Source organism: Leptodactylus fuscus, chromosome 3 (genome assembly GCF_031893055.1).
Source record: "Leptodactylus fuscus isolate aLepFus1 chromosome 3, aLepFus1.hap2, whole genome shotgun sequence".
Classification (NCBI taxonomy): Eukaryota; Metazoa; Chordata; class Amphibia; order Anura; family Leptodactylidae; genus Leptodactylus; species Leptodactylus fuscus.
This window is the reverse complement of record NC_134267.1, coordinates 3,415,012-3,442,167: the sequence shown is the minus strand read 5'-3', so window position 1 is coordinate 3,442,167 and position 27,156 is coordinate 3,415,012. Positions and strand designations below refer to the sequence as shown.

Sequence of the window (27,156 nt, the reverse complement as noted above, 5' to 3'; positions counted from 1 at the left end):
GTTTTAAAGGGGTATTCCCAGGTCGCATACTCACCAGTCTTCGCTGCTGTAAAATCTTCTTTCTTCCTGCTTTGTTGCGTCATTGGTGGGCGGGGTTACATATGCAAAGCCAACGGCGAGATGACGTCGCTTCTATGCCGCTGGCCTGCGTGTGCGCTTCCGATGCTGCTAGGCATCGGACGTACAGCGAATAGATGGTAAGACCAGTCAGTTCCCCAGCCTTCACAATGCCAATACAGACCCAGGGCAGGAGCATAGCGATGTCGGCATGCCCCGACACCTGTGCTGGCGTCTATCCCTCCCCGGCATCCGCCTCTCTATTACAGCGAATGCCGGGTCTGCATTGGCGGCCCCTTCCCCCCAAAGTGTAAACTACACACCCCCCCCCCCTCCAGGCTGGCTCCCGTGCACTTAGCCCCTTCTCCCTCCCCCTCAGAGCAGCAGATACATCATTTGACTTATGACCAGATAAGTCAGGGCTGTGTCAACAATGAAGTGAATAAAGTAATATAGTGGTCAAACAAAGCAATTTTGCTGAAGCAATGTATTTAGGAAAAGTCTTACATCCACATTAACCAGCAGTATAGATAGGAGCCTTGTGATGGGACAACCCCTTTAAGGACATTACATCACAGTTGGATGAGCCTGTAGTGGGTTTTTCCACTTTAATTTGGGAGGGGGGGGACTCCAAATCCAGGCCTCCATGGGTTAATAAATGTGATTTCCATTGATGATTTTTGTGGGATTTTGTTGTCATCACATTCATCTATGTACAGAACAAACAATGAGAAGATTTCATTCAGATCCAGGAGGTTATTGGAGGGGCCCCTTATTTTTTGGAGCAGTGTAGTTATATATATATACAGTATTATCCATATGGGTGGTGTGTATGTACAGTATATACATGTATGTCTCTGTGTGTGTATATATCTATCCATACATAGTCCTATATTTTTCTCACTATTTAACCCTTTATTTCATTCCATCTTCTTTCTGTCTCTTTATTCTCGTTACATATCGCGAGACTCCGGCCTCCATGTACAGGGCGCAGTGATCTGTTCCGCCACTCTCTCGCCAGGCATGCCGGGTAATGTAGTTCTGCAGCCGCGCAGCCGCCCTAGGAGCAGCCACAGGCCGGCCACGAAAAGACTACAGAGCCGCGTCACCTGAGGAAGAAAAGAAGCCACCGAGGAGGGGGTGTGTCAGTCACGTGATCCTCTGCGTCTGTACAAGCGCTGGTAAAGGTGACCTGTCTCCAGTGTGACAGAACCTCAGAGAGCGCGCACATCTCCCTCCGCCTGCTGCCTGCCCATCACCATGGTTTGTATACGGCCTGCTATAGTGCGGGCTCTGGCACTTCCATCATGGCTCCAGGATTCTGCTCCATGCTTGCCTTCTTGTGCTGCAGCTTTGTGGCTTGTTGCCAGGGGACTAGCACTGCTGTGACTAACCTTGTGTTCTCCCTGTAAGAGGAGCATTTATGTAACTGCTGCAGCTACCAGGGTCTATAGCCAGAGTGTCTCTTTATATAGAGAGACTGTAACTAAGTATATACTTGTGCAAACTGTCACTTTATATCTGTGTGCAGAGATGTCAGACTGAGCGAGGAGATACAAGATGGGGCTGGAGGGGGAGCAAGTGCAGAATTCTAAAATTAGGTTAGAAAAGTAGTTCCTATAGACCCCTTCCCCCATAGAAGTGCAGCTCTGCAGTGGTGAAGGTGGAACTGGTTATTAGGAGTCACCACAAAGGTGCAATATATGAGATTTAACCCATTCATAGCTGTTACACTCTTTGTATAACGGTCACCTGATCCACAGGGCTGCACTATCCTCTCTGCCTGAATGGGGAAAACTCGTCTATTACATTAGGCCAAGGGTCACCTGAATATCAAACCTTGTCAATACATTGTACTTATTTTATTGGAAGTGTTGTGGAGGTTGCAGTTGTTACCCCCCCCCCCCCCCCCCCTTCCCCAAGGTCCTTCTGTCTCATAAAATATCACTCTTGTGACTGGTGCGAGGTCTGTCGGGGCCTCATTATAGAGTCTGCTCTGCCTGTAATATGGCTGGTCTCTCCTTTTTGGCTGCGGTGTTTCCAAAATTTAGCAGAACCTGCGACCTCTAATCTACTCGAGAACCTCACTAAGTACCAACTGAGGCTTTGGCCCCATCTCTCTCAAAAATCAGCAGTGAGGAGTCCTGTATGCCAGTCTCAGTATAAAACTGGTGGACCCCATTATAGTCTATGGGATCTGCAGGTAACCAATGTTATAGCGACCGGGCTCTGAATGACGGAGAGCCTAAAATGGACTGTATCAATATACTCGTACAGCTTCAGGGGATTATCCGGGTTCCACAAATAATTGGTATTATTTGTATGGTTTTCCAGTATCTCTTCCATCACAGGTTTCTAGTTCTCTGCTGTCATTCATTCTTTCTGCCAGTGGATAAAAATCGGTCCATGGTCAGATAATGTAGAGTCAGGCTGAAACTGTGGATGGGGAAAACTCCTGCAAGATAAAAAAAAAAAAAAATACAAAAATTCTGGTGATGTTGGGGTGAAAACTGACACCTGAAGGCTCTCCCTGTATTCAGTGGGATGTGTTGTCAGTCACTGATTGGTCTGTAGTGTTGAATGCCCCTAAGGCTGTGATCCTATTACACTTTCAAATCTCTTGAGGCCCTGGCATAAGTGATTACCCCTCCGCCACATCACATGTTGTTCACGGGCCATATATCACCCATATATTGGCACAGAGAGTGATGCGGGGAGCTGCGTTACTCTTGAGTCAAAACCCGCCTGTCGCAGCTTCCTTCTCCGGAGTCGGCTCAAATGAATGGGCCGACTCCGGAGGTTGCTGCCACCAGGCGGACACTGTGGCCCAATGAGCTGCTGAATCTGCCTGAAGAAAGGGCAACTCGCTTCTTTTTTTTTCCTCCATAGACCACTATTGTGAGGGGGGCGGATTATGATGTGGATTCTGCGCCATAATCCGCCCCCTCTGTGCCTGTGTGAACGAGCCCTTACAGTCTGACATATGGATGTAGTGATGTGACTGGAGATGTCTATGGGCACGTGTCCTGTCTGTCATGGCTCTGGCTGGTCTTCTCTTAGTGACTACAGTGAGCAGAACTATGTGCTGGGCGTCTAAATGTGGATTCCATGAGCAGAGTCCTGGACACGTGTGACTGTCACCTGTCGTATGTGACACTGTATCCGAGAGCCTGGAGATGACGCTCTGCATTCAGTTGTGTGTACAGAGCCCTGTTATAGTGACGGGCACATCTGTTGTCACTTACACATTTCTTGGTACACCCTCTGCCCTCGGTGTCTGTCCAGATTATTATCAGAACATGGTGAGCTGTAGTTTGGCTTCTCTCTTGCTGTGACCTCTCGTGTAGGTTGCAGCAGTTTTGGATGGTTGCCTTGTGTTATAGCAGGTCTGGTAATGTAAGGCAGGTTGCATCTGGTGTCCAGATATCTGTAATAGACTTGTAAATGCATTTTCAGGTGGTGGTCATTAGTGAGGGTCCTTCTTAAAGACCTCCTATCTGGTCTAGGAACACATCTGTTCTAAGTAATTCTTAAAGGACTGTTCAAGCAAAAAGTAACTTCTCCCCAGTCCATGGCAGGGATCCAACTGCTGGGAAATCCAGTGGTCGCCAGAACTTGGTATGTGCTATCTCCCCAGCCGCAAGACCAAGGTTGAGGGGAATATATATGGAGCAAGCACAGTACTCTCGTGACTCCTACAGGGGGGTACCCGATGTGTGGCTTATAACAGGACGCCCCTTAAGTAATATTACCCTATGATCCTTCAGCAGTAGGCTCTGTGCCGTGGTGTGTTGTCTGAAGGGACTAATCCCGACTGACTCCAATCCCTTGTAAGGTCGGGATCCCACAAGGCTTCACTCTGTTTGCTTCTAGTGGATAAAATCCTGACCATTGTCATGTGATGGATAAATGGGTGCATGGCTTGTTACATCACATGGACATGGTCAGAATCTTATCCCCTGGCAGAATGACAGCAAGCAGAGATCTAGTAAACTGGGGAAGTGATACAGAAAGTATATGGGGAAATTGTACAACTTTACACTAGACAAACAACATTTATCAATATCGGTTTGAAAGTGGCCAACCCCTTTAAACTCCTGTGTCTTGTCATTTTGTTTTGTTTTGTTTTTTTTCCTTCTCCCAAGTATGGCACTGCATGGCCTTCTCTTCTATCACTGCAGTAGTGAATGAACGGGACGTCTTTCTCCAGGCTGAGGCTCCACCAGCTGCTGCAGTGACAGGAGAAGTCCATGTGCATCTCCTCACTGCGGGGCAGACTCTGTCTTGTTCACGTGCCCTTCTACTTGTGGCACAGTGGGCATCACTCTGGTTCTGCAAGCTGGTAAAGGTACAAAAAATGGCAGGATTGAGTAAAGCAATCTTGCCTTGTTTCTTTGGCCCCATTTCAGAGCATGTTATGGGAAAGACGTTGAGCTCTGTGAGAGAGATAGAGAGATATATATATATATATATATATATATATATATATATATATATATATATATATATTTTTCATATTCCCTTGTATCACTGTGTGTGGGGTAACTGGGACTCTCCCAATCTCTCCTAGGAGTCCTGTCCACATTTAGCCTTTCTATTTGTAAGTCTTGCTCTGAATCCCATAAACCCCCAGAGCTCATCTTGTCTCCCCCTCATATGTTACTGTCAGGGCAGCAGAAATCACCCAATAGATTCACTGTAATATTATGTTTTTACACTTTATTTTGGGTGTTCTTGTATAATATCTGCATCTTAGTCTTTCTCCAACAAATAGAGCTTTTGTCTGGTGCGGGAGAGCTGGCTCTTGCATGAACATGTCATTTTTCTGCCGTATCTGACATGTACCATCCTGTTGACTTTCATGCTTGATAAATTGCTGACTGTTTCCTCTCCTTCCTGTAGTGTGACCCGATCAATGTCCTGGTGACTGGAGCTGCTGGTCAGATCGCCTATTCCCTGCTGTACGGGATCGCCAAAGGTGATGTCTTCGGAAAGGACCAGGTAATGGAGCACAACAATCGCCCTGTAATAGCTGTCACTTACAGTATGATGTTCCTCGGACGGTATCTACATGTACTTAGCCTTGTCCTCTTGTTAATACAGCCTCTTGTACTTAAACTCCTGGATATTACCCCCATGATGGGAGTTCTGCAAGGTGTAGTCATGGAGCTGCAGGACTGTGCTCTGCCTCTGCTGAAAGGTGAGGACGTACCATGGGATTTCATGAATGTGGCATTAAATGTCTTGCTTTGGCCCCTATCACCAGGGCTTTACACGTCTGGTATACTGTATGTATGCTGTTTATATACATCCCCTGCACATGTACATGTGACCTATGGTCTTGTTAAAGACTTTGGCTCCTTTTTAACCCATTAGTACATAAAGTTCATAGTAAGCTGTCGACGAACATTGTCCTCTGTTATCTGTAAGGCAAAGGTGACATAAACATGATGGATGTCAACATATTTTGAACTGTAAACTGGATTATATCAAAGGGCTGTAAGTGAATAGGTTAATGGATTTCTAACGCCAACATTGATTTACAGTGTTTGCCTAGATAAAATAGATCCAATGCCTTGCCCGTTCCAATACTTCCCAGATCCCTACCCATTCTGGCCTCCATGTGGTGTCTGTCCATGATCTGATGCCAATGACAAAGCCCTAATAAAATGGGGTCCGGAAGGTATTTGTGTGGTGGAGGCCCTGACGGACAGCTTGGGTTAGAGACCATGAACTATCCCTAAATTTCCCTGGCAATGGCCCTACAATCTCCATAGGACCTACCTCTGAGCCCTAATGAGCTGCCACCCTGACCGGGACCTGGCCCGAACTAATAAACCCTTACTGGCCCCTGCTGACTAATGGAAACCCTGGACCTGATTTATGTCACCCTGAGTATATAAGGGATATAAAATACAAAAAAAATAGGGGTAAAAAGAAAAGTGAACACAATATTAACCTATATACCCTGCCATGTAAGTAATGAGGGAAGGAGAAAATGCATCCGGGGAGATTCGATGCCCAAAGCTAATGTTGCAGCCAACACCATGGAAGTCATGGCTATATCTATTTATCAGTCGTTACCTCCATGGTGTGGACATGACCAGAGTCCAGTAACAGTGAGCGGCATAGACCTGGGAGTTATTATTATACAGTAGAAACAGTGGGAGATCTCTAAGTAAGGTATTACTACATCATGAGCAAAGGCCATGGCTTGGGGTGGGTAGTTGGGAAATATGCCCTGACGGCAATAAATCTTATGTATGGTTGTTGCTGTACTACCAGTTCTTTCAATTTGACCCTTAGGCTTCATTCACACACGCACCTTGGGTGTGGCAAATAATAACTGCTTATGGAACAGCTTGTAGACAAAATGGCAGCGCTGTGTTACATGGAGAAGCCGTAATTGTGAAACCTTTTATATAAAAGCTCTGCAGATGTTTCAGGACCCTCATGTAAAAGTCTGTTCTATCCACAGAGGTTATTGCTACAGACAAGGAAGAAGTGGCTTTTAAGGACCTGGATGTCGCCATCTTGGTGGGCTCCATGCCAAGGAGGGAGGGCATGGAAAGGAAGGACTTACTGAAGGCCAATGTCAAAATCTTCAAGTCTCAGGGAGCTGCATTGGATAAATATGCAAAGAAAACTGTTAAGGTGACGTTTTTGGGTGTTTGTTTTTGTTTTTTTTAAAACGTGTAGGAATAACCTTAAGAAAGGCTGTTCGTCTCCTCCGTGCCGCTGTTCGCTATATAATCCGGTTTTCATCGGTATGTAAATGAGCTCTCTTGCAGCACTGGGGGCACTCTCCAGCGCTCAAACAGAACTAGGGGCGTCCCCAATGCTGCGAGAGAACTCTCCAGCGCCGCCTCCGTCTTCTTCAGGAACGGCCTCTTCATGCGTCTAATTCCGGCGCGGGAGGTCAAACTTCTAGGCTTCGGGCAGAGCCGACAGCGCATGCCCGCAGCTACAAGAAGAATGGCTGCTTACACAGTAAGTGGCCATTTTCTTGTGGGCATGCGCCGTCAGCTCTGCACAAGGCCTAGAAGTTTGACCACCTGCGCCAGAGGAAGACACATGAAGACAGTTCCTGAAGATGGAGGCGGCACTGGAGAGTTCTCTTGCAGTATTGGGGACGCCCCCAATGCTGCGAGAGAACTCATTTGCATACTGACAAAAAACCGGGATTTCTACTGAACAGCAGTGCAGAGAAGACATCTAAAGGTAGGAGAACTTAAGGCTATTCCTACGTGTCAACGAGAAAAAAATTCTATTTTAATGGTAGAATCCCTTAAACAACCTTCTAATATGTGGGGCAGGTCTATGGTTATGTTCACACATGGCTGGTTAAATGGAGATGTTTATGCAGCCACCCCGTTAAACTTTGTATAACACCATTGTGGTGTCTGGGATAGATTTTGGTTGCAGATATCCCTACAACAAATGTACCATGTGTGACCATAATCTAAGCTGGCCATAGACATTAGCTGTGTATTGGCTGAACCCAAGACTTTTGAAATTGCCGGCCATCTAATATGTATGTGGCCCTCGTGATTCTAAGAAACAGGTATCATGAGAAGCTGAAGGCCAACTTGCCCGATCCTCTTCTTCTAAAGATTGTAATTCACGGCCAGTGGATCCTAGTCGTGGCTTTCACCCATGTTCCCATTCAGTACACACATACTATACAGACGGGGCATATATGTGTATGAAAGCCATTCAGCCAGGCAACTGTCTAAGGGTTAGTTCACACGCAATGACGCATGTGCATATTCTGTCGCAGCTTCCACGACGGGATGCCGGTGCAGTGTACGGCATCCCATCGCGGCTTTCCACTCTGGATTAGGCCCAAATGAATGGGCCTAGAGCGGAGTGTGCTGCCACGAGGCGGACACTGTGGATGATTCAGCTGCAGAATCCGCCTGAAGAAAGGGTCTCTATTTTTATTGTGGGCGCTGGTGAGTTTGTAACAAGGTGACTTGGGATACTAAACCCGGGTCCATAAGGACATGTGGATGGTTAGTGCCCCAAGTAGCCCTGGCAGGTTCCCTTAAAGCTTGGGCAGCCATACGATGTCTCGGAAGCAATAAGAGCATAAATGTAAACTTTCCCTTTAATTTTTTGTTTTAGGTGGTGGTTGTGGGAAATCCTGCAAACACCAACTGCCTCACTGCACTATTGTCTGCGCCATCCATCCCCAAAGAGAACTTCACCTGTCTCACCCGTCTGGATCACAACAGGGCAAAAGCTCAGGTAGGTTTCTGAACATCTCTAATAAAATGGCATCTGGTGTTTATTCAATACTTTCTATAGTAAATCACACTTTCTAACGTAGTTTTTATAGTTATTAATCTCCATAAGTGTCTCGGCCACATCAGCCAATAATGTTACAAGGAGAGTCCAAATCTGTTAAATATATTTACTGTATATACACGTATAGGGGAATAGTCTGTAGTATGGCACACGTGTAACACATAACCATAGGACCCCATAGTAAGACTTGTAATGTGATTCTACTGTCATGTCCGCCTCAAGCAACATGTTCAGGACTTGCAGTGTGGTTATTTTGGGTATCCTTTGCACACAGTGATGTTGCAGCCCTGCGATACACACAAATCTATCCCTGTGCACCCTGAAACATCACTGTATACAAAGGTTAGATAGAATGTCACACGCAGGCTTTGACCTCCCTGTAAAGTAATGGAGGTGCGCTCAGTTTTTCACCCTTCCTTCATCCATAGTTATCACTAATGGCCCTCCAGGTTTCAATGGGGGGAGGTGGGTGACTTTCAATGTTGGGGCCACATAGCAGCTGCTTTGTCTTCTACAAAGTGTTAGTGTTAACCAGGAAAAAAAAATCATGTGATATTACAGACTTGTCAAAAGGCGAAATTGTTGCAATCCACCAATTATTTCTGGTGTTGGGACCTTAGCACATAATATTTCTGGTTGGGTGGAGAATACTATAAAGCTCCTTGCTGAGTTGCACCCAGTTATGTCCTGGACACTACAGATGTTCTCTGACCTCTAGGCCTATCTGCAGTGATGACTATGGCCATTGTCTCCATACATTGCAGTGTAAGGGACACATTGTGGGTAGGGAAATGTCACTACAGCGTGTAAACCAGTCCATGGACAAACTAGCAGTTTCTACCCACTTGTGTTACTAAACCTGTAGCCACGTCCACTGCACTGACCATGTACTGATGATCTGGACAAGCTCGAAAAATGAACGGCGCTCTTTTCATGAAACTACTGTAAGTCTACAATACGTTCCCTGGATACGAACCATAAACCTACAGGCCAGCCAGCATTTCTGAAATGGGACGGCTCTCATCCAAAACTCGTAAAATAATCCGTCTGCATCCGAGCTCTGGTACGTTTGGATCTGTTCAGACTGGAAACTTCTGCTAGCACCGAGGAATACGATAGTTCTTACTACAGCAATTCCATCCTCTGTCTGTATATGGCAGAGCTACAATATCTCAAGTCGCAGTCCTTTGGACAACAAAGGAGGAGGATGATACACTTTATTTATATAGCACCAACATATTACCAGCAGGGCGCCCCTAGTGGCTACATGTGACCCTCACATATACTGATGGAATTGCTGCTGACCTCCAACCCATATTTCTCAGACAAAAGACAAAATATAAGATGCCCCAATGAAGAAACTAAACAGACGACAGTCATGGGTAAGTCTGCACAGTAATGGCAGCAGAATAAACCGATAAGAACCCTCCTATGTGCTAGATCAACACTTGGCAGTCCTAAAGGATCACTTCAAGGAACTGGGGGAATTCAAGCTCCCGATAAGATTCCAGTCATTGGCCAAAGGCTTCTCTCCTCTAGCTGGGTTTGAGCCTTTACAATGACGGACTCCAGATCCCTGAACTCCTAAGTCATCAGCGCTATAATCGCAAGTTACATCTTTTTTGGTTTTCTCTTCCCAGCCCATCTTCCTGGTGTCACTTTGAGCTTTTGTCTTTGTGGACTGTATTATAAGTGTTGTGCTCTGTTCTGAGTCTCTACCCCAATGTAGAAGGTGATTCTTTACAGTAAGAGCAGTGACACTCTGGACATCTTCATGGTGAACGCTAAACCTTTCCAGAGGGGTCTGAATGTCCTTCTAATATTACAGCAAAGAAAACTTTGGTTTCATGTTCTGGGGTTCTTGCAATGCTCTGGATCAATGATGGTGGACGGGTTTGTTTGTTCTACCTTATGACAAGTTTGCTGTCTCTCCTTTTAGCCTGTGATCTGTCATTAAGACTCCTCTTCATTTTTTCCAGATCGCTCTTCGTCTGAAGGTGACATCCGATGATGTTAAGAATGTGATTATTTGGGGGAATCACTCCTCCACCCAGTATCCCGATGTCTCTCATGCCGTTGTAAAGCTGCAGGGGAAGGAAGTTTGTGTCTCTGAAGCTGTGAAAGACGACAACTGGCTGAAAGGAGACTTTATCTCGGTAAGAAATGTGGCTGATAAATCACACCATAAATATACACATCTGTGATATAAGTATTGATTATACGGGCTGTGGAATCTGAGTTGGGGCCAATTTTGGCTGGAATTGAAGCGAGACTTGGACTTGGACTCTGCTTTAAAATGAAATTTTAATTCCTACAATTAATTTGTATAGCTGGCAGCAGATTTCAGAGGAATTAAAATATCACTGGCTTTCTAATAGAAGCATCACATTTTCAGGGCCCCTATCAAGTCATTATGGTATGCAGGTGCCGGTCTATTAACCCTTTCCCGCCGATGGCATTTTTTGATTTTCGTTTTTCGTTTTTGACTCCCCTCCTTCTAAACCCCATAACTTTTTTATTTCTCCGCTCCCAGAGTCATATGAGGTCTTAATTTTTGCGGGACAATTTTTTCTTCATGATGCCACCATTAATTCTATATAATGTACTGGGAAGCAGGAAAAAAATTCAGAATGGGGTGGATTTGAAGAAAAAATGCATTTCTGCGACTTTCTTACGGGCTTTGGTTTTACGGCGTTCACTGTGCAGCCGAAATGACATGTCCCCTGTATTCTGTGTTTCGGTACGGTTCCAGAGATACCAAATTTATATGGTTTTATTTACATTTTGACCCCTAAAAAAAAATTCCAAAACTGTGTTAAAAAAAATTTTTTCTAAAAGTCGCCATATTCCGACGGCCGTGACTTTTTTTTTTTTATACATAGGTGTACGGGGATGCATAGGGCGTCTTTTTTTTGCGGGGCCGGGTGTACTTTTTAGTTCTACCATTTTCGGGAAATGTTATTGCTTTGATCACTTTTTATTCAAATTTTTATCAGAATTAAAACAGTGAAAAAACGGCGGTTTGGCACTTTTGACTATTTTTCCTGCTACGGCGTTTACCGAACAGGAAAAATATTTTTATAGATTTGTAGAGCGGGCGATTTCGGACGCGGGGATACCTAACATGTATGTGTTTCACAGTTTTTAACTACTTTTATATTTGTTCTAGGGAAAGGGGGGTGATTTGAACTTTTAATACTTTTTATATTTTTTTATATTTTTTTTTACTTTTTTTTTTATTTTTTTTTTTTGCATTTATTAGACCCCCTAGGGGTGTTGAACCCCAGGGGGTCTGATCACTAATGCAATGCATTACAATGCTAATGCATTGCAAAAAATCATCATCTCTTTTGCAGGCTGTATACACCAGCCTGCAAAAGAGAGAATTTGCAGACTGGCTGGGAGCCCTTAACAAGGCTCCCGGCTGTCATGGCAACGGGGGGTCGGCCCTGGAGCATGCTCCAGGAGCCGGCGATCCCTGCCAAAATGGCGGCGCCCATGCGCCGCCGGGAAGATGGCGCCTTTGACAGCAGCGCCGGAGGGGTTAATGCCTCCGATCGGTCCGGGGACCGATCGGAGGCATGAGAGCCGGTTGTCTACTGCTTAAAGCTCCCGGGCGGTCGCCATAGTTACAGACCCGACACGCGCCGTACTATTACGGCACATGTCGGGAAGGGGTTAAAGAGTAGGGTAATCCAACCACAGAGGCCTTAATATAAGGAATTGGTAATGTGTGTTAGTATGTGGCATAAACCGATTCACCTCGCACTATGGTGTCCACTCACCTGGTTATTCAGAGAACGAGAAGAACATGCGAATGGTCTGCTAACAGCCTGAGACTCAATTGACTATAATGGTATCATTTAATCTTAACTGAAATTGCCAGGCTAACAATCAGCACCTGCATCTCTAAAATGAAGGCAGACTATGGACAACCACTGCTGACTGGTTGCAGCACGAATTAAAGGTTCAGGCTGCCACCTGTACAGACCATGATTCCTATTAAATGAATAGGGGCCACCGAAGCAAAGGCTGCAAAATAGGACCGAATTAGGACCTGTTTTATATTTGCGGCCCGGAGTGTTGGCCTGCACACGGGACCTTGAAATTCAGCCGTATGTACAGGCCCATAGAAAAGAACGGGTCCGTGTGCTATGCAGGAAACTCAGATAAGACACTGAACATGGCCATCTACAACTGGCCTAAGGCCCCATGTTGCAGTGTTTTTATCCTGTGCTGCATTTGCAACAGCCAATAAGGGTAGCAAACTGAGATTTTTGGTTAATCCCATCCACACATTGCTGGGTTGCAATAGAAAAAACACTCCGGAGGGGGGGGCAACGCCCTTTTCTACAGCTTTTTTTGTTTTGGTTTTTTTTAGCTGAAGTTCTCTACATGGGGTCTTGGCCTAATAGTGGTCTGCTCATTAAAGGTTAAATGATATTGAATTAATAAACTTTAGTATATTGCACATCATCATCACTTTAATAATGGCACGCACAGCTTGTTTATTACTTGAGGATTTTCACTTTGAGCCTTGTTTTTTTTGCAGACAGTTCAGCAGCGCGGTGCAGCTGTGATTGCAGCAAGAAAGTTATCCAGTGCGATGTCTGCTGCCAAAGCCATCTGTGATCATACACGTGACCTTTGGTCTGGGACCCCAGAGGTAAATGCCAAACGTGATTTTAATTTGCATTGAAATTTGCTATTGTGAGATCGACGGTAAGAATCTATCATACCCCTAACAAAAGAGACCCTGGACAGGGTAGGCTGTAAATTGTTTTCTTAACGCCCATACAAGTGAATGACTGTTACTGTAACTCTGTAGCTTAGTAAATTGCACTGTTTCAATAACTTGAACTCTGAAAGTGACAGACTGTGCTACCCCGGTTCTGTAACTCCCATTCACTTCTATGATGATTACAGAAATGGTATAGCATCCTATGTGCCTGTTTCCATATGTCCCAGGAACTGTATTTAGAGAATAGGTGTGGGTCCTATTGGTGGAAGCCGCACTGTTCAGTACTATGCTGTACGTTGTGTATATACCAGAAGTCAGATGGGAATACCCATTTCAATGGCGGAGGTGGTATATTCAGTTTTTATCTATGATGTCTGAAGGGGCTTAAAGAAAGTAATGGGAGGTTTAGTGAATGCTTCTATGTGCAGGGAAAACTTGGCTCCTAATACTGCAGGTCGAACTCCAAATGATCAAAATGGTGGCCATGCAACATTAACAAAAATGATGGCCTTTTCTAAGGATATGTGATCAGGACTAGAGATGAGCGAACACTGTTAGGAACAGCACGCCTCCATAGAAATGAATGGAAGCGGCCGGCACGTGGGGGGTTAAGCGGCAAAGTCTGCATGCCAGGCGCTTCCATTCATTTCTATGGGAGCGTGCTGTTCCTAACGGCTGTTCCGAACAGTGTTCGCTCATCTCTAATCAGGACTAGTTGTCTCTGTACTATGGTGTGTGCTGTATATTCACATTCTCCTATAATGTAGTATGACCGCTATACACTGCACATAAACATTTGATTTTTTTTTATTTTTTTTTTCCCCTCTAACTATTCCACCAATATATAATCTCTAGCCAGCAATTGGTTTATTTCTTTATCTGGAGATCCCTGGGATCCTTCCCTGTTGGGTCACTTCATTTAATTCCTGTTTGTGATCTGTCCAGTCTTTCCTGTAAGATGGATGGACGTGTTCTCCATAGAAAGGACCATAAACTCTGACCGCAGCCTGTCCACTCACCAGCACTAACTGCAGTAACGCCATTATAATGAAGATAACTTGGTATTGTTGATTCAAGATGGTCTGAGGCAAAATACATAATGTGGAATGTGAAAGACAGGTGAGGGGTGCAGGAAAACGTATTTTCTGGAGTGTTCCTCTAAGCTTGCAGAAGGAGCTACAACGATCATTAAGCTTTGCATTAGAGCACAATAGGAAACCATTACAGGCTGTTATTGTGTGACGTCTAGTGACATTCGCTCCTCGAGCCGCCGCCATATTAGAGGATGTTACAGTCCATTATAAGACTCTCGGTGTCGCAGGCAATGTTCACACAGGGGCATGGATAAGCCTGCTGTTGTCTAGCATGTGAACACTGATCTATGTGCCCTCATACAATTATTCTCCGTCTTATGGATGTTGTAACTCTTCTTTCTCTTCTAGGGAGAATATGTCTCTATGGGAGTCTACTCTGGTGGAAATAGTTATGGAGTACCTGACGGCCTTCTGTATTCATTCCCTGTTACTATCCAGGTACAATGCTTCTGGTAATATAATCTGGTGAAAGGTTCTTTGAGAAAATAAGTAGCAGAACCTTTATTTTTATCTTGCATGATTTTATATATAAGCTTTTATTTAAAGGGAACCTTCACCTGAAAAATGCCGTCCAGTCTGCAGCCGCATGTTATAGAGCAGGAGGTGCGGAGTAGATCGATATGCTAAATCTCTACCCACAGGCCTATATGACTCTTATCCATTGCAATCTCTGCTCTGTTAAGTCCAGTAGGCGGAGCTACCAGTGACAGCTATCTCTGTATGCCTAGTGGGGGGGCTGTCAATCACTGATGGCTCCGCCTACCAGACTCCTCAACATAGAGCAGAGATGTCAATGGATAAATGGCAAGTTCTAATGAACGTTTCATCACAAGTCTATATATCAATCTGCTCGGCTCCTCTTGCTCCGTCGTACAATCTGCAGGCTGGATGTCGTCTGTATGACGGGTTCACCTTTAAATATTATATTCTTGTGTCAAACAGAACAAGACCTGGAAAATAGTTGAAGGCCTTAAAATTGATGACTTCTCTCGTGGAAAGATGGACGCGACAGCCAAAGAACTTCAAGAAGAAAAAGATATGGCCTCTGAGTTCCTTTCAAGCGAATGACTAGAAAATGATCCGAAACCGCACTTAAGTCCTGACAGAATGAAAAGCTGTCTCTGAGTTTGTCTCAAGTGCTTATTTATGTCTCCACACGTAACTATAGCAAAGCCGCCGCCGGTCACACTCGGTTTAGTTTTGTATCTGTGACTAGTTGAAGTCATTCCTAGTAATAGTGAATAAACCAAACCCTGCTGGGGGTCAAGGTTCTCCTGTCGTTTGTTTTTTTTTGTTTTTTTTTTTTTGTTTTGTTTTCTCTCTCCCTCTTCTTCTTACTGAGCAACGGAAGGTTCACACACCAGCATCGCCTCCCTGTTTAAGCCTGCGGGGGAGACTGGAACAACGGGCCACTGACAGTGGTCATACAGGGTGTCAGGCAAACCCCATAGACTATATTGAGGTCTGAAACCGGCAGAGGAAAAAATCCTCCATGTGGGACTTTCCTCTGCTGATTTTAGGGCAGAACTTGCGACTGAGAGTCCAAAGGAGACCACAGCACAGAGATGTACCCAGCTGTAATAAGTATTGCTGTAATTCAGCCCATAGACAAGTATGGTACTCTTTGGTAGGGAGCAGATATGGTTTTATATAATTCTGGACAAAACTCTTAATGTTGTTTCTCCATCACATAACCAAACTAGAGGGAAATACAACCTTGTTTGGCTGGAAACACTTGCAGTATTTTTGTGGCCTTGCTACATACTAAGAACCTGTAAGTGCTTCGGGGGTCATCTTCTGTATATCTTGCTTGTACGTGGATTTCATACAATACATTCTTGTACCATCAGCCACTAGGGGGCAGTAAGGAATCGGCACATCTGATTGAATAGACTTTGTGTTTGTAACAATATTGAACACCTTTAACATTTTTGTGTGATTTTACTTATATACAGTATATTCTCATACTACAATGGAGAGCGCCGGCTTCTGAATTCTCACATCAATTCCTTTTCTTAGGAGTGAGTCTCCATTTTCTGGCAGAAAGGACCAGAAGGAATTGGTTGTAAATTATTCTCTGCCTTCGTCCAATTGTTCTAATTTATTAAAGGCATCAGGTACGTTGCAATCCAGTTGCCCCTCCTGCTTTCACCCCCCTGTCATCTGGACATCTCCAGGTACACTAGATGGTCATCCACACTTGGAGGGGATCATTTCCACTGGTGTTAAAACCAGTACCTGGCCTGGAGTGGCTTCATCCTCTTCCTCCTGTGTCTTGTGCTAGTTACCTGTATTACAAGGGCTCTAGTATTGAATGGTCCCCATAATACAGGTACCTGGTGGGGAGCACTGACATGGTGGCAGGTGCTGGATCTGATTGTGTGTCCTGGAGTCTTATACAGTCGTAGAACAGACGGCCCAGCAAGAGTCTGCACAGATGAAACTGCTCATGAATTTGGGGACCTTCTTAGGATGCGACTTGGCTGTTCTGAATTCCCATATTCTACAATAGATAGAACTAGTCCCAGTGCAGACGGCTCCTCTTATACTAAACCACAGTCCTGGGTCCCCTGTTCTTACTGTACTTGGATGACGGTACCAATAACTTACATCCTATGACAGCTATCTAAATCCAGTCTGGTGTATAAATGCCATTATATTATCAGTCAGGCGACCTATAGAAGCCGGGCAGGGAGCGGTGATACACATGCAGTGAAGATTATGTGGAAACAATCTGTAAATCGGCTTGTCTTGTTACTTAATTACCTGAGCCCTGTGATCTTACAAGCCGCTTATGGCCTTTGTCTTGCTAATGGAGTTCAGAAATTATTCCTGGATAAATCTGGCACCACTATCTGTTATGTTACATGGCTTGTATAGCACCGACATATACTGCAGCGCTTTATAGATATTGTCATCGCTTATAATCCGGTAGGGGTAAAAAAAAATCAGAACAGCTGGGCGCAGGCTCGGCTCACATCGGCATTGGGGTTTGTCGCAGAGTCCACTGAAAATCATTGGATGAAAAAGTTATTCATGGAGGATTTTTATTTTCAAAACTATGGACCCCATTGGTGAATGTGATCTGCTGGGCTCTGTGTAATCTGTCTTTTGGTCTGGACCTTGCCTCGTGGTGTCAGGGGTACAAGAAACAGAAACCATGATTGACCGGGACTGTATTACACACAGGGCTGCTGATATACTGAATAACAGGGACTATACCCACCCGCACACGCCTGCCCCGGTGTACATGCTGCCTATAAGCACAGACCCCATTCGTTCAGTTACCTCTCCATTTTCAGTTGCCAAAAAAAGCAGTCGTGTAGTTGTTAGAAGTTGCACATTTATGGCGTATCCTGTGAATGTATACGATGTGAGATGAGAATATCCCTTAATGCTTTATTTACATGACACCATTTTCCATCAGTATTTAAGTCAAAACATACATGGTCCATAAATAGAAAAACTACAATGGAATGATTGTTACCGCTCCTGTTCAGGTTCCACTCCTGGTTTTCCCTCACAAATCTGTGGATGGGACCTTTTAGGCTTTCCTTATACTAGGGTGACCCTCAGTGCTCGTGATGTTCAGATTCACAGATTATATAGAAATCTATTTCATGGTAATCTGCTTAAAGGGTAGGTTTACTATAAGAATGAAATAGACTTGGAAAAGGCAAAGTTATTTCTATATATACTGTTATTATGGACCAGAGGGAAGAATAGAAGACTTTAGTCTGGTAGGTCCTTCCTATAACCAGCAGATGGCGCTGTAAGGAGAGAACATTAGAGGAGACGCCTTTAGGAAACCTGCAGGATTTCACAGAAAGGAGAAAAAATCTGTTAAATTATACTTATTATATATTATAATTTATTACATAAATACTGCCAGAAAGCAAAGTATCAGAAAGTTTACTTACACTGTAAGTCTCCTCCACTGCGCAGTATCCGCATAGGAGGTGTTCTGTGTGGACTCGGCAATTCAGGACAAATAGAAGTCTTTGGCTTCCCCCCCCCCCCTAGTCTTATAAAAACAGCGTTACATTTTGTTACATGGAGGTGTTTTTTTTTTTTTTAGTTACTCTTGTCATCGGGTTACAGCAGGGGTAGGGAACCTTCGGCTCTCCAGCTGCTGTGAAACTACAACTCCCAGCATGCTCCATTCACTTCCATGGGAGTTCCCAGAACAGCAGAGCCAGTATGCATGCTGGGAGTTGTAGTTTTGCAACAGCTGGAGAGCCATATGTTCCCTACCCCTGGGTTACAGTGTCTCAGTGATCTTGTGTGGCAAGATGGAAGAAAACAACAGAGCCGCAGGACCGGACAGCGCTGGGAGATGCCGGCGCACCAGGGACAGAGGAGTGTCCCTGGTGATCCTGGATAACCTCTTTAAGGGTCACTGGCTTCTTAATTGTTACACAACTTCGGAAGTTCATATAACAAAAACTAAAATCTCCTCCAGTTACAAGTGCGCCTTTTATTCCACCGAGTTGTTTCCTGGATGTGCCCCCATGTCTGCACCCACCCTAGGGGTAAACTCGTACTTTCTGTAGATTTCCACTGAATTTTTCACCCTTTTCAATGTCCTAGAAGTGGAAATGACTTGAGAATACAAGTGTAGCAGATTCCGGATCATCTATTGAATAACCCAAGTCCTGACTTTCCAGTATGACCTCGTCCTTGTGCCCTGGGCGGCTGTTCTGCCTCGAGAACAGATAATCCATATACTGATGTTTCCTTTGTCTTTTCTTGAATATTGATGTAAGTATTTTCCTGAAATCTCAGGCTGCCGATAAATAAGAGGTTTGTGTCAGACAAATCTGATTTACTCTCATTCTCAAATATTGGATTCTTAAAGGGTTGAAGAAGACCTGACTATGGCTGCCATTCATTGCTGACTATGTTGCTATATATTGTTAGAGGGAGTCCTGATAAGAAGTGATGTGAAGAGGCTACTGCTTATTGGGGGGGAGGGGGAGTAGAACCAGCAATAGTGAGCGGCAGGGTTATCCACTGTCTATGGGAGGATTTTCTATGACTAAAAGCAAAAGTATTCTTCTGCTTGGCATGCACAATGTATTACTATTAGGGCTGGGCCATTCATCAATAAATAACTGGAACCGAACGTCAACCAGATACCCGACATGATTTTTTTCATGTTGATTATTACAATAGTTGGAGTTTTGTTTGGACTGAATACACTGGACCCTAAACTACTATTATACTGTGGGGTCTCTTCCATCCTCGGCGAATAATGATCAGAGGACCACAAGAGGTGAGCCAATATAGAAACAGTGTTACTCACCTCTCCTGGGCTCTGGCAGGGCTCACTGTTCTCTTTTGCACTGCTGCCAGTTGTTAGTGATCTGAGGCCTGTGATTGGGCTTCAGAAGTCACATGGGGCATGTAGCATTGCAATCTCACATGATGCTGAAGCCCAACCACAGGCCAAAGTGGTCCCTGATGTGAGAAGACAGCGAGCAGTCGAGCCGGAGCCCAGGAGAGATGACTAATACTGTTTTGGTTTTGTTTGTTTTGTTTTTTTATTCCCCCCCCCTCCTTTGGGTCTCTTATTATACTCTGGGGTCTGAAGAAACCCCAAAGTATAAGAGTAGTTTCGGTTCAGCCGTGTTTGGTCCAAACAAAACAAACCGCCATTGAACCTCATGAGACCAATCTCACAAGGTTTACCCAACACATAGTTATACTGTATAAGGCGGCATGACCTAAATAATCATAATCCAGGTAATTTGCATATATATAATGCAGCATTACATTGTATGTTTGTTTTGAGTTAATATATGTAAATTAACCCCAGGTTGTGTCTGAGTCAGTTTTGGGTGAGGTCGACAAAAAGGTTCTGACTCCAGCTCCAGCTTCAAATAAATTAGATGTGGAATAAATAGAATTTATTAGATGCAGATATTGGACAGTCTCTGTCAGAGCAAATTAGAAAAGTTTACAAATCTGTAAATGTGTTTTATCAGCTTAGTCCCCCATATAAAACAGACAGAGATGAACATTTCTTCTGAAGTTTCTTCCTTTTCTTGGCCAATATCTCTAAGAAGCTTCTGTAATGACATCTGAGGGTCTTGCTTGGACTCTTCGGTCTTGGGGGCGCTGATGCCTCTTTTTCGTGGTCTGTTCCTCTCTGGCGTTCTCATCGCAGTCACTGCCTCTTTCCCGTATTAGAGCTGTGTTGCATCCTCTGTCTGAACCCGATCTCCTCATTTCCATAAAACAGGCTGAAATCTCTTTCTCAGGCCTTGGGTGGGTCTTTAAGATTCAGCCGTGGACACATCCTTGCCGTAGTCTTGGCTTGTAAGAAATGACATTGGCACAGTCAGGGGCCACGAGCGCTTCCACCTCTAGCGACATTTACTTGTTCTGACCTCCTCTTGACGCTGCAGACGTTGCTTATGGACGCTGTCAATCATTTTCTGGATCGTTACCTGCTTGGTTGGAGTTGCTGTGTTGAAAAATAAAGAAGGCCGTGCCGAAATCGGAAGTCTGGCTTACTGACAACCCTGAAGTTAAAGAGGACCGCTAGAAAGCCAAAAGCTATACCACTAGAAAGCCAACAGTGCTGTGAATTCAGCGCACTATCAGCTTTCCTGTTCTGTGCTCCGGGGCCGGAGACATTGGTTCCATTAGTTTCGGCGCCGATCTCGGCCCACGGTCAGAAGGGCGTTCCTGACAGTCTGAGTTGTGAGGAACATTTAGGCAATGTTGTGCTCCTCATCCCACCCTCTTGCCCAAGGTGTTTGGCTTTATCTTTTTTCTTTCTCTCCCCTTTAGGGCTCGTTCACACGGGGGCAAAGGGGCGGATTTTGAAAGCGGATTTCGCTTCAAAATCCGCCCCTTACAATGGTGGTCTATGCAGACCGCCGCTAGCGGAGAAAAGAAGCGACCTGCCCTATCTTCAGGTGGAAGCCGCGCGGGTTGAGCCGCGCGGCAGCACCCTCCTATGTCGGCTCATTCATTTGAGCGGAGGCTCGCCGCGTCTCTCTCGGTGTCAAAACCCGCACGGGCAGTTCACGTGTGAACTAGCCCTTATATTTCTTAGGTTTGCTGACTTTGCCTTTGAGTCTGTTTCATTGTACTCTGTTTATTTTTGTACTTAATCTGTTCTTGCAAATGTTTTTCCATTGGCTTTTGTGTTTTGTTCTTGCATTACCGTAATTCAATAAATACCTTTTTAAAACTAACTAAACATTACAATACAGTAAACATCAACCCATTTGCTATTGCCGTATAGACAGAAGACAGCGTCCGCCATATTGTTTACATTAGTATCAACGGGAACAGACACAGAACGGACTGTTCTCTGCAACAGTTTAAAGGGGTTTTCCCATGTCAGCCTTTAAGCCAGGCTGCCTGCAGTGTCTGCTTCTCACTGCCTGTATTCCTCTCCCTCCTGCTGAACGGGACACAGACACTTCTGCAGGTCAGATATCTGCAGATTCTTGTACAGAATGTACTCAGTGTTATCTGTGTGTTTACATAGAGAGATAACAGACTCGGATTTATCAGATAACTGCAATTATCTGAACAGATTGCCCTGACGGCAAGAGCATTGAGCTCACTTGTCGTATAGGTCTGTGGTTATAGCAACACTGTGTAAACAATGGGTGGAATAAATTCACATAGCAGGCAAACAAAGCAGAATTTTTAAAGTAAAATATTTAAGAAAAGGCTTCAATTTACATAAGCTACCAGTATAGATAGGATCCTTGAGATGGGACAACCCCTTTAATGTCCCTTGCTGTCATCCTATGATAGAAGACAGCAACGTACATTAACAACAGTAGTGTGAATGCCCCCTAACACTTACACAGTATACTAGGTGAATGAAAGACATTGAGGCCTATGGTTACTCTATCTCCCAAGGATCTGAGCTAAACCTGGCGTCTACCCTACAGTAATTGGTAACTTTCGGGCAGTATACAATGGCTGCTACTTTATTCATCCTGGAATAAACAGTCACTGGATGGTCAGAGCATGTAAATCATCTGCTTTTACCACGTACAACTAACATTATAGGAATACATTGTAGCACAGCATGTCGGCGTGCAAAGGAATTGTATACAATGAACGTTCTGGAACATTCTGGTATGACTAGGGTTAATGCCACTTTGTACCTCTCCTTTCTATGCTGCCAGGAGTCACTTTGGTACTTCAACAACTTCCCTTTTACTTGCCCCCACAAAGCTCAAGTCAGTAGGCAGGCGGTATTGTTGTCATAGGCGCACTTAAAAATATGGAATAATATGTCACTGCGGGAAGTCGCATTTCATCGGAGAACAGCTGAAAACCAGTAATTTCCGGGAAGGATTTTGCATATGTTTTTCAGAATTTTCCAAGCTGTGACATATCCATCCTGGGGAATGAGCATATTAACTGCTGACAGCACCTTGATGTGATTCCTGAGACATTTGCAGTTGGTTCCTAGTATATCCTCCTTTGTCTTTTGCGTCGTATGATTATTTCCGAATGGGCCCCATTGTCTTGTAGCTTTGACAGAGCCATTAGTTGCTTTTTTTATTCTCTGATGGAGCCTTGCCGATAATTCCCCATAATAACTGGCCCCCTTAAAGAGAACTAGTAGCGCCCGAAGCTTTAAAAGAGACTATATTTCTGTAAACCAGATGAGGGTTTTATGGTATTCAGGCCTTATGGTTGTCAATAGGGTGCAATAGTCCTGCTAAGTTGTAGCTGACGTGGCAGGTAACTCTGGGGGCACACTATGGAAGAACTATTACTATTGGGGTACTGCTGGGGCTCCCTGGCACAGTCACTTTTCAGGGCTCTATGGGGGACCTTATTAGCGTTGAGGTCATTATGGTTAGCGCAGTTACTTTTGGAGGCACTGTGGGGGAAAACTGACTAGTTTGGGGCACAATTACTTTGGGGTTATTGGTTTGGCGCTATTACTGTTTGTTTCACACAATTTTTTAGAAGCACAACTTGTGCAGGGACAGATTAACCATGGAATAAAAGGTGCACCTGTATCAGGCCCTATGGTAGTAAGTGTCCACTCAGCAGAACCAGATTGCGCGGGACACTCCGGCATTTTGAGTGCTGTACCGCTATTATGGATGGCAGGTCTCGATTTCAACTCTATCTGCATCCTTAGGGTGGATATAAGGCTGAATACAATGCTAGAGCGGAGTGTGGAAAGGAGGCGTAATGAGCACGGAGCACAGTGCAAACCTGTACACTAGGCCCACCAATGTGTTTAAATGGTTTTGACTGTAAAGGGCACCAGGGGAACCTCCATTCTACCAAACTGCTATACCCTAGATTGCCCAGGAATGTCCTCCTCCCTTCTTTGAGTGACAGTAGAGAGAACTAAGCTAACATTTTGTAAGGAGGGCATATTAGAGCAGTGTGGAGCGATGGAGTCACCCTTTGGGGCTTCAGATTGATAAATTGCATAGTTGGAAATAAACAAATCTCTCTGCAACAGAAGAGACAATTCCCATCAGGTGAGCCTGACCTGTCTGTGTTGCTGGTTTAATATGCATCACGGTGGTAAGAGAAGACATTCCCTTTAAGAAGGTGGGGTGAAATATGGAAATGTCAGGAAGTGACGATGCCAGTGCCACAAACTCTGCAGAATTGTGGGTGGAAAAAGTCATCATGGTGATCTGGGCTGAGACGAAAGAGAATGATTGTAAACGGAGAAGATGTCACTGGATATACAGTCATTCTGGATCTTGCCTGTGTCGTATCCGATCTGTTTTCTTGTGGATGTTGTGTAGCGCCAATGAGTTTAATTTAAAACCTAAACCCCATCCAGGGATTGTGTTTGCACATGGCACATCACTTTGACTTTGGCACTGGAGGCGACATGGATGGGTGTACATTAGTGCTAATCCATTGAGACCAATGCTCCTGATCTTTCACAACCCTTGCAATGTGTCTAGTTTGCAATGGTCACCCTGGAACTAATAATATTGTAACTAGTTTTATAAAGAATATTGCAATGTACTTGCAGCGGGGGCCTGAGCGTTCCCCAAACCAACCCTTAATGTCAGTAATAAACTTGTAATGGATTCTAATTTAGGAAACTTGTCATCCTTTAAGGTCCTGCAGTCAGTGTAGATGAATATATTGCAACTCCCAATTACAGGAGGAACCAAACAATTGGTGACAGCTTTATATTGGGAGCCGTATTCTTTCCAAGTCCTTCTAGAACATTCTATTTTTCAGTCTGTTTGACCATTGAAGTCTGATACTTTCCTTCTACAGTCAATGTCATGTGAACCGTAGTGCTTTGAGCGGCTCTAACTAGGACACGTCCATTGTATTCTAGTGCTATGTAGTAAGAAGTTCTATAGGATCTATTATAACTAATCTCCAGTGACAGATGAGACCAGATCTCCTGTCAGCAATGAAAACCTCCAGACTACTGAAGGCAAGATTTTCATTAAAGACAATTATCTTCTCCATAACTTCAGTCAAGCTGCGTCTCAAAGACCCGCACATCATGAGAGAGGCCGTGTACGACCGGGATGTCTCACAAAGGGCAGCATTGTAAAGCATTGCATTATGAGAACCGAAAATGTAAGAAATGGACCCGAGGTGAGGAAGGGGTAATATTTCCCACGGATACATTTGGGATGAATTCATGATATGAGCTGCACAAGGAATGCGAAGGTTTATATCAGATCTCTACAGGTAACGTGAGTGTCATATTGGATTGGAGAGAACAACACAGAAATGTCCCAGATATGGTATAAAATACTAAATAATAAAACGTACGATTCTGATGCACCCGCTGCTCCGAGGCCGATAGCCAGTGACTGGTAGCCGAAGGGCAAGTGGAGACAACATATCATTACTGACGTGTTGTAAAGATACAAAAGGAATGGGGTGTGATCTACATAACTTTTATAAATCCTAAATATATCCCATGTGGATGATACATACATACTATTATATCCCCCATAGTGGCCCCTACACACAGTATTATCCCCCATAGTGGCCCCTGCACACAGTATTATCCCCCATAGTGGCCCCTGCACACAGTATTATGTCCCATAGTGGCCCCTGCACACAGTATTATCCCCCATAGTGGCCCCTGCACACAGTATTATGTCCCATAGTGGCCCCTGCAGACAGTATTATGTCCCATAGTGGCCCCTGCACACAGTATTATGCCCCATAGTGGCCCCTGCACACAGTATTATGTCCCATAGTGGCCCCTGCACACAATATTATGCCCCATAGTGGCCACTGCACACAGTATTATGCCCCATAGTGGCCACTGCACACAGTATTATGCCCCATAGTGGCCCCTGCACACAGTATTATGTCCCATAGTGGCCCCTGCACACAGTATTATGTCCCATAGTGGCCCCTGCACACAATATTATGCCCCATAGTGGCCCCTGCACACAATATTATGCCCCATAGTGGCCCCTGCACACAGTATTATGTCCCATAGTGGCCCCTCCACACAGTATTATCCCCCATAGTGGCCCCTGCACACAGTATTATCCCCCATAGTGGCCCCTGCACACAGTATTATGTCCCATAGTGGCCCCTGCACACAGTATTATGCCCCATAGTGGCCCCTCCACACAGTATTATCCCCCATAGTGGCCCCTGCACACAGTATTATCCCCCATAGTGGCCCCTGCACACAGTATTATGTCCCATAGTGGCCCCTGCACACAGTATTATGTCCCATAGTGACCCCTGCACACAGTATTATGTCCCATAGTGGCCCCTGCACACAGTATTATGTCCCATAGTGGCCACTGCACACAGTATTATGTCCCATAGTGGCCCCTGCACACAGTATTATACCCCATAGTGGCCCCTGCACACAGTATTATGTCCCATAGTGGCCCCTGCACACAGTATTATCCCCCATAGTGACCCCTGCACACAGTATTATCCCCAATAGTGTCCCCTGCACACAGTATTATGTCCCATAGTGGCCCCTGCACACAGTATTATGTCCCATAGTGGCCCCTGCACACAGTATTATACCCCATAGTGGCCCCTGCACACAGTATTATGTCCCATAGTGGCCCCTGCACACAGTATTATCTCCCATAGTGACCCCTGCACACAGTATTATCCCCAATAGTGTCCCCTGCACACAGTATTATGTCCCATAGTGGCCCCTGCACACAGTATTATCCCCCATAGTGACCCCTGCACACAGTATTATATCCCATAGTGGCCCCTGCACACAGTATTATGTCCCATAGTGGCCCCTGCACACAGTATTATGTCCCATAGTGGCCCCTGCACACAGTATTATGTCCCATAGTGGCCCCTGCACACAATATTATGCCCCATAGTGGCCCCTGCACACAGTATTATGCCCCATAGTGGCCCCTGCACACAGTATTATACCCCATAGTGGCCCCTGCACACAGTATTATGTCCCATAGTGGCCCCTGCACACAGTATTATACCCTATAGTGGCCCCTACACACAGTATTATGTCCCATAGTGACCCCTGCACACAGTATTATGCCCCATAGTGGCCCCTGCACACAGTATTATGTCCCATAGTGGCCCCTGCACACAGTATTATGTCCCATAGTGGCCCCTGCACACAGTATTATGTCCCATAGTGGCCCCTGCACACAGTATTATGTCCCATAGTGGCCCCTGCACACAGTATTATGTCCCATAGTGGCCCCTGCACACAGTATTATGTCCCATAGTGGCCCCTGCACACAGTATTATGTCCCATAGTGGCCCCTGCACACAGTATTATGTCCCATAGTGGCCCCTGCACACAGTATTATGTCCCATAGTGGCCCCTGCACACAGTATTATGTCCCATAGTGACCCTGCACACAGTATTATGTCCCATAGTGACCCTGCACACAGTATTATGTCCCATAGTGGCCCCTGCACACAGTATTATGTCCCATAGTGACCCCTGCACACAGTATTATGTCCCATAGTGGCCCCTGCACACAG

At 45.0% G+C, this 27,156-nt stretch overlaps 2 protein-coding genes across 2 annotated transcripts in view; both read left to right on the top strand.

The window, feature by feature from the left end:
- Nucleotides 1-27,156, top strand: part of OTX1 (orthodenticle homeobox 1) — a 388,453-nt gene that overhangs the window by 277,949 nt on the left and 83,348 nt on the right. The gene's annotated exons all lie outside the window — the stretch shown is intronic.
- MDH1 (malate dehydrogenase 1) lies at nt 1,213-15,473 on the top strand. Its single transcript, XM_075266968.1, has 9 exons — nt 1,213-1,320; nt 4,960-5,058; nt 5,161-5,257; nt 6,536-6,711; nt 8,185-8,307; nt 10,347-10,523; nt 12,920-13,033; nt 14,551-14,640; nt 15,145-15,473. The coding sequence occupies exons 1-9, from the start codon at nt 1,318-1,320 to the stop codon at nt 15,268-15,270; spliced, it is 1,005 nt and encodes a 334-aa protein (XP_075123069.1). The 5' UTR covers nt 1,213-1,317; the 3' UTR covers nt 15,271-15,473.

Excerpts from the sequence above, each read along its gene's own strand:
- MDH1 (XM_075266968.1), top strand. Across the intron at positions 5,258-6,535 it reads TGCTCTGCCTCTGCTGAAAG|AGGTTATTGCTACAGACAAG; the intron begins GTGAGGACGTAC and ends TTCTATCCACAG. Across the intron at positions 8,308-10,346 it reads ACAACAGGGCAAAAGCTCAG|ATCGCTCTTCGTCTGAAGGT; the intron begins GTAGGTTTCTGA and ends CATTTTTTCCAG.